Raw genomic sequence first — 6,714 nt, 5'->3', positions numbered from 1 at the left:
CCAATCATCGAGCTGAGGATCTTACCTTGTCTGTTTCCGGTTTCGTTTATGACGGATGTATTTTGTTATACACACATTCCTTCACATTTAAATTAAAATGTACATTAAAGTATTTTGTGAGGCCTTCTAACATGTTTTTATATATAACTACGGTTGCAGTTGAAGAGTTTGTAAATTAACATGAACCGAAGCTGTTGCCTGGCAACGCAATGGCACGACGTCACGTCCGTTAATTCCACAACCGCACACATGGATTAACATCGATTTAATACATTAATGTAGCCTTTGTTTCTGCTAAAAGAGGTGTCGACCAGCTGGGGCAACAAGAAAATTGCCGTAATCGAGTGTGACTATTACAAAATAAATCATTATTATATTAATATTGACAATAACAACCGACCGTCGGGGTAGCATTTGCTTGGCATTTCCGGTTATTTCTCCACTGGTTAACATGGGTTAGCAATACCGTGTAACTGTCAGGTTTGAATGGACAAAATCGTGACATCTTCACGTCTCCCAGCATGGTAAATGGTCACATGTTCACGTCTTGCCGTGATACCGGGTTAGTTAAACCATAGAGATGTTGAAGCATTTAATTTAGATCGGACACTGTTCCCTAATGAAGGGTACAGGGAAATCAATGTCCTTTTTGGCCACATTTAATCTGAAATGAAGTGAATGGATTGATCTGTGATGAATACCAAACGTCTCATCACATTTCTAAATATCGTTCTAATAACATGGGGTGTAGGTGCCATAATGCTACTTAGCCCAAGTTCATTATTTGTATTATTTGTTTACGTCACTTTTATTTGTTTGTTGAGCACTTCCGGTAATTGTCACATGGGTGTGGTTTGTCTATATAAGTCACCTGTTTCATGTCGAGTGCAGATGACAGAGGGTGAGCTTGTGCTGTCATTTTTTCTGTTGACCGTTTTGTCCATAGTTACTATGTTATCATTTTGTTTATTAAATATCCCAAAAACTATCTTGCTTCACTATGGACTTTCTCTTCGAAAACGCGTCACAGTTTATAGCCAAGTTTAGCCTCTCGGTGACTCAAACGTAACTGGGGATTGAGCCGTCACATGGGGTTTGTGCAGAAAGCCATTCTTCTGTATACTCTTTGCTAATATATTGTGGCAAATGAAAGAGAAAAATGATGAACAGACATCATGTGGGGGAAGACATTGCATATCTTTATTCTGCTGTTTCTAGAACAAAGCTTACATTTTTTTAAATATTCTCTTACTTTGAAATATACAGATTTTTTCCAAATGTTGGTGTTATATATTAATGTATAGAGAAATAAATCTTGATACAAATATAACATAAAATATGACAGTACAACTCTTGTCCGCTGCATTATTGAATAGAACAGACACTCATAATTTCCTCTGGCTGCCAAACTATAAATGTACACTGCATTGCTTATTGCACTGTAACACTGTTATGTATTATGATAATGGATGCAGTTCAGATATGTTGTGCATGTGTCTTTTTCACATTGTGCTTCTAGGATCCCTCTGAGGGATTACAAATGTATGTTTGCGATATATCATCAACAGGAAGCTTTATTTAGAGTGTGTTAGTGGTGGATTTTGCTGTCACGCTGCAGCCACATGTGCAGGCAGTCGGATAAGTTATGCTTTTGATCATCAACCTATCATTGGGTTAGGTCTCCCTTCAACTGTTGATGGAAACACAGTTTCAATGAAGATGTCCATGCACCTGTCACCATGACGTTTTAATGAGTATTTTCATTCTAATGTGCTGCAGGTTCTTAGCCCCCCACTCACACAGCCTACCAAAATCTATTCCCCTTATCTCTGAAAAGCACCTTTGGTGTGCATCACTCCTGTTACTCTGCTATTGTGTGTGTGGTGTACACCTGCACTCTTCTCAATGATCCTGAATATACATACAAACAGACCGATTCTTCTAGTATATTTGTAACACAAACAGCATCATTTTTTTGCATTGCATTAAAGTCAGTACCAGAATCTGTTTAACCATGACCAACGATACACAGCTTGTTGTTTCCTTCCAGATGATAACACCACCTCTCTTAGCTTACCCAAGTCATTGTAAAACTCAAGTCATAATGTTTCACCACTAGAAAAAGTCAGTGTGTATTACTAGAGCACATGCAGTTGTGTTGTTTGTGAGTATGGCTACAGTACATTAATAGCTCTGTTTACTGTGGTGAATGACAGTGGTTTGGTCCTCTCGACCAGGCTTAAGCCTGTAAGAAATATCTCAGTCTTGAACTCAATTGTATGCAGTTGATTTGCATCCATTCAGTCTGATATCAACAATATTAGCCACTCATTTTATTTGTAACTGAAGTCATTGAAATTCAAATTCATTCAAAAATAATTTTAACTCAACAATTTTGCTGCACAGATACTTTTTAACATTCATAGGTATTTTTGCTTTACGCATATTAATGTCAAACCCCGTCCATTGATTGAGGCTATGAGATTACATTTTCTTTTCAATTTTTAACAAAAATTCCACCTTGTGGTTGTCTCTTCGTGATTTGGATGCACCAATACATTGCGGTTCATTTCAGAAATCTGTGGGGCTCTTCATGCAATACATTTGGCCAGAACTGACACTTGTGTATTATGTCAACTGATTTCACAACTCTATTAGGTTAGTTGAAAGTTCAATAAACAATATTAGGTTCAACTTAATATTATTGCTTTGAACTAACCTAATACAATTATGTGAAATCTGTTCAATATTACATTTAATTAATGTCAACGTTTATAGATATCCACATTAAACGTTTGATAGTATGACATTTCTGTATACATTATATATTAACATGGGCTAGCATCACGACAAGTAAATCTCAAAGAAGGTGAGGTCATTTCATTCATCTATCCACCAACCATGGTCCATGGCAGCAAACCACAACAACTACAGGCCTGATTACAGACAGAATAATGTGTAGATGTTTTGGTTTCCTTCTTGAACTTCCCTTTAAGTGCCATTGTCTCATGGGAACTCATTTCTATCTGACTTTCTCCTTTCTAGGCCTACAATAAATGTCAAAACAATGGAGAGGTTTCATGTGGACACTGGCAACTTTCCTCTACTTCCACTCTCAGTCCAAGATGTCAATTTAGCACATGTTTCTCCTAATCTATTTGCTAGATTGACACACATTCATGCTCCTGGTTGATGAACCCCTTTTAGTTTTAAGTCTTGCTTATCCAAAATAAGTAATTATTGCCAAACAACAGGATACATTTTGTCAAGCCATTTCAATAGGTAGCAGTAGGATCATTTGAATACATTTGAATAAGCCGGACGGAACGTGTTCTGCTTTAGCTGCTGTCACCCAGAGAGGCCAGTATGGAGATGGCCTGCGAGGCGAGTTTACTGTTACTGTGCTCTGTCAGTTTACTGAGGCTCTCCTTCATATTCACAGAGTGCAGCTCCTCCTTCATCACACCTACAGCAGACAAGGGTGGAAGGGAGAGCAGAGGAGTGTGAAATGGATTACAACTGGGAGTGGAGAAGGCCTCTCACGCTGACTTCGTTGCACCTGTGTGAGCACAACTTTTATCCACTGATTTCAGCATCATCATGACAAAATGTGCTCCTGGAGACACGGACCATAACAGGAAGTACCTGGAGTTATCCCATCTAAACATGGTCTCTGGTTTTACAGCGATTTTAAACAGAGCTCTCTGCTCAGCTTGTGCAGAGGCTTTGACGGGAGACTTGTGTAACACATTCAGTCTTAATTGATGAAAAAAGGACACGTTTATATGATTTATGTTTGTTTTAGGCACTTTTCTTTTTCTAAAGCTTGTATCAATGACACATTTGCTTGGTACCTCTGCCGCAGTGGGCATTGGACAAACTGCAGTTTTAGAGCCTTGTGCTTGGGGATCACCTCTCGAGATTTATGGTTTAAGGGTATCTGTTTTAGCGTGCTTTACATTACATAAATTAGACATGGAATATAATGTAATAAAGCAATTTGGGGTGAAGTGTCTTGCCCAAGGACACATTGACATACTGACCCCAGTGGGGATCAATGTTGGACTGAACCGGTGCTCCCTTGCTCCCCTGATCTGAGGGTCACCCACTAACCCACTGCGCCATGGCCGCCCCGCTTGGCTAAAGCAGAATTGTTTCCTAAAGTTATTCATAAATACCAGATGCTGGAGATGGTTTTGGTAGTTTTATTGGCTGCTGCTAGATTCAAGATTCAAAGGTTTTTTGTCATAACATATACATAACTACGGTGTAAAAAAATAAATATAAAAACCAACAATACAAATAATCATTATTAAAAAGATGATGATAACCCAAAAGACAGGGTCTTCGAGTCCAAGTGTTCAGCAAGATAAAACATCTCCATTGCATTGTCCACAAACAATTCTGTATGCAGATATGTTTTGATGATTTGAGACTGAATGGTGGAAACTGAACAGTACAAGAGCTTGATTGAAAATACTACAGGTTGCAGAGATATTGCAAAAAATTTGATAAATCATCATGGGGCTTGTGAGGTGGAACACTTACTGGAGTTAGCCAGGCTGCAGATCAGACCCAAAGCACTGAACTTGACTTCGATCGCCCCGAGAGGATCCTCCAACATCTCCTTCAGCATGGTGAGCAGCACAGAGTCCCTAAACGCTTCCTTCATAGACTCTGTGAAACACACACACACACACACACACACACACACACACACACACACACACACACACACACACACACACACACACACACACACACACACACACACACACACACACATATTATTTTTAGTATTGGGCTGATCATAAACCCTGCGTAGCCAGAGGTTAGCTGATCATTACTCACACACAGCAGCGCACCATTATTCCTCCCCATGTCCCTGAGTTGGAATCAAACAACTACAGAATATTTGAGTGACTTCATGTTTAGGGTTCAACAGAGCAGTTCACCACCACAGACCAGGTGGAGAGTGGTGGAGCTGAGTAACTACAGCTCTGTTTACACCAAATCGTCCGAATGACAATTTCAATATTTATGTATTTATAATGTTCATTATGGCTGGAATAATCTGTTCTTCCTTTTTGCAACAACATACAAAAATATATATTGCATAGTAATGCAATGAAGATTTTTTGTTGACTTAAAGTGTCTCAAAATGCTTTACCAATGTCAATGGCAAATGCTATTGCCAGGGAAACCAGGGCCTCGTTCTGCATGATGACATGTTCACTTGTTGCCATGGAGATAAGGTGCCGAACCCCATCTGCTTTGGCTACAGCATGGACCACTTCCTGTCAGAAAGAGGACATGTTCAGTGCTGCACGGTCATGACGTTAACAGACAGGAATGATGAGCCAGCAGAAAGAGGTCTCACTGCGCTGCGACTGTGTCTGATGAGGGCAGCCAGGAGGCGACTGGACTCCCCCCGGACCCCTGCATGGTCTTTGGCCTCACACCACTCCATGACCCGGGCCAGCAGCACAGCGTCCCTCCCCAGCACCAAAGCTGCCTCCTCTGCAGCGCAGCACAGAAAAGAGAAATTAGGATTGAAGACGTCGGTAGAGAAGCTGTCAGATCAAAGATAGCAGTGGGGAACCCTTTACTAAGGAAACCGTCTTAATAAGAGGGATTCATATTTGAAGGAATTAAATGATCCCCCTGTGGAACTTAATGTTATCAACAGACATGTTGGAATGGACAGAGATAAGTGAGAATGTAAATGAATCCAGGGAAAACTGCATAAAATAGAAAAACTGGAAAGGTTATTCTGTTCTGGGTGGGACGGCTCATATGGAGAATAAAGGACAAATGATCATAATCCCTGTTATTCTTTCTTTTACATTTTCACTTTCAGTCTCGTTTCCTCCTCAGACAGATCAAACCATACTAATTTTTGTGTGATAGTTATATACAGTGTATATATATATATACACTGTATATATATAGTTCTGTTCATTTGTCTATTGTACAAATGTGTCTGTTAGGCACCTGAGGAATATATCAAGGTTCATTCCGTGGAACATGGCACTCATGCATTATGTCAGTTACATCGAAACATTCCCTGTGTGTAACTATAAAGTACTGTGCTAACCGTGTCCGTCCGCCATCATGCGCAGTGTCCCCAGCAGTTTGAACTGCACCGGCGGCATGTCGGAGCGCAGCAGGCTCTTTATTCTCTCCGTCACACCGTCCTCCAGCATCCGCACTTTGTTAGTGGCTGCAGACACAGAGCATCCTGTCAGTTGAAATGTCACAGCAGCGTACATACTGTTTCCTTTGATCAGTACCAGGAATGGCCAGGTTTCTGAGCGCGCTCAGTCCAGCGTGTTGAACAGACACATCTCCTTCGTCCACATGTTGCTCCAACAAGGTCAGGATGTGAGGAACCACCCCAAGGTCCAGCATCTTCACACAGTTACTATCTGAGAAAACACAGCAGGCCAACACACATTTTCTGTATTACAGCACATACACATTTCAAAATCCACAACTCTCACACAGGCACTATTGTTATTGCTTGACAATAAACATTGTATTATTTAAAAATAACAAGACATTTATTTCAAGAAGATATTAGATCTGAGATCTAAAACAACCTTTTTTTTGGCCACTTGGTGGTAGCAAAAACAAGCAATAAACTAAACTCTGAAACATGTATAACAATTAGGGCCGGGACTTTAACGCGTTAATTAAGATTAATTAATTACA

General features: G+C 40.2%; 1 protein-coding gene across 1 annotated transcript; it reads right to left on the bottom strand.

Annotated features, from left to right (window-relative positions):
* Positions 1–1,178: 1,178 nt before the first annotated feature.
* LOC104945114 (rap1 GTPase-GDP dissociation stimulator 1-like) lies at positions 1,179–6,450 on the bottom strand. Its single transcript, XM_010770735.1, has 6 exons — positions 6,294–6,450; positions 6,098–6,223; positions 5,381–5,520; positions 5,171–5,297; positions 4,549–4,677; positions 1,179–3,466 (listed from the first exon to the last, which is right to left on the bottom strand). The coding sequence occupies exons 1-6, from the start codon at positions 6,409–6,411 to the stop codon at positions 3,339–3,341; spliced, it is 768 nt and encodes a 255-aa protein (XP_010769037.1). The 5' UTR covers positions 6,412–6,450; the 3' UTR covers positions 1,179–3,338.
* Positions 6,451–6,714: the final 264 nt, after the last annotated feature.

Source organism: Notothenia coriiceps, unplaced genomic scaffold (genome assembly GCF_000735185.1).
Source record: "Notothenia coriiceps isolate Sejong01 unplaced genomic scaffold, NC01 NC01_scaffold00009187, whole genome shotgun sequence".
Lineage (NCBI taxonomy): Eukaryota > Metazoa > Chordata > Actinopteri > Perciformes > Nototheniidae > Notothenia > Notothenia coriiceps.
Note: the sequence above shows the minus strand (reverse complement) of the source record. Positions and strands in the feature narration are given on the sequence as shown.

Coding starts and splice junctions, on each gene's coding strand:
- LOC104945114 (XM_010770735.1), bottom strand. CDS start 6,411: ATGCTGGACCTTGGGGTGGTTCCTCACATCCTGACCTTGTTGGAGCAA. Junction 6,224..6,293: donor CAGAAACCTGGCCATTCCTG/GTACTGATCAAA, acceptor CTGTGTCTGCAG/CCACTAACAAAGTGCGGATG. Junction 5,298..5,380: donor TCAGACACAGTCGCAGCGCA/GTGAGACCTCTT, acceptor TCTTTCTGACAG/GAAGTGGTCCATGCTGTAGC.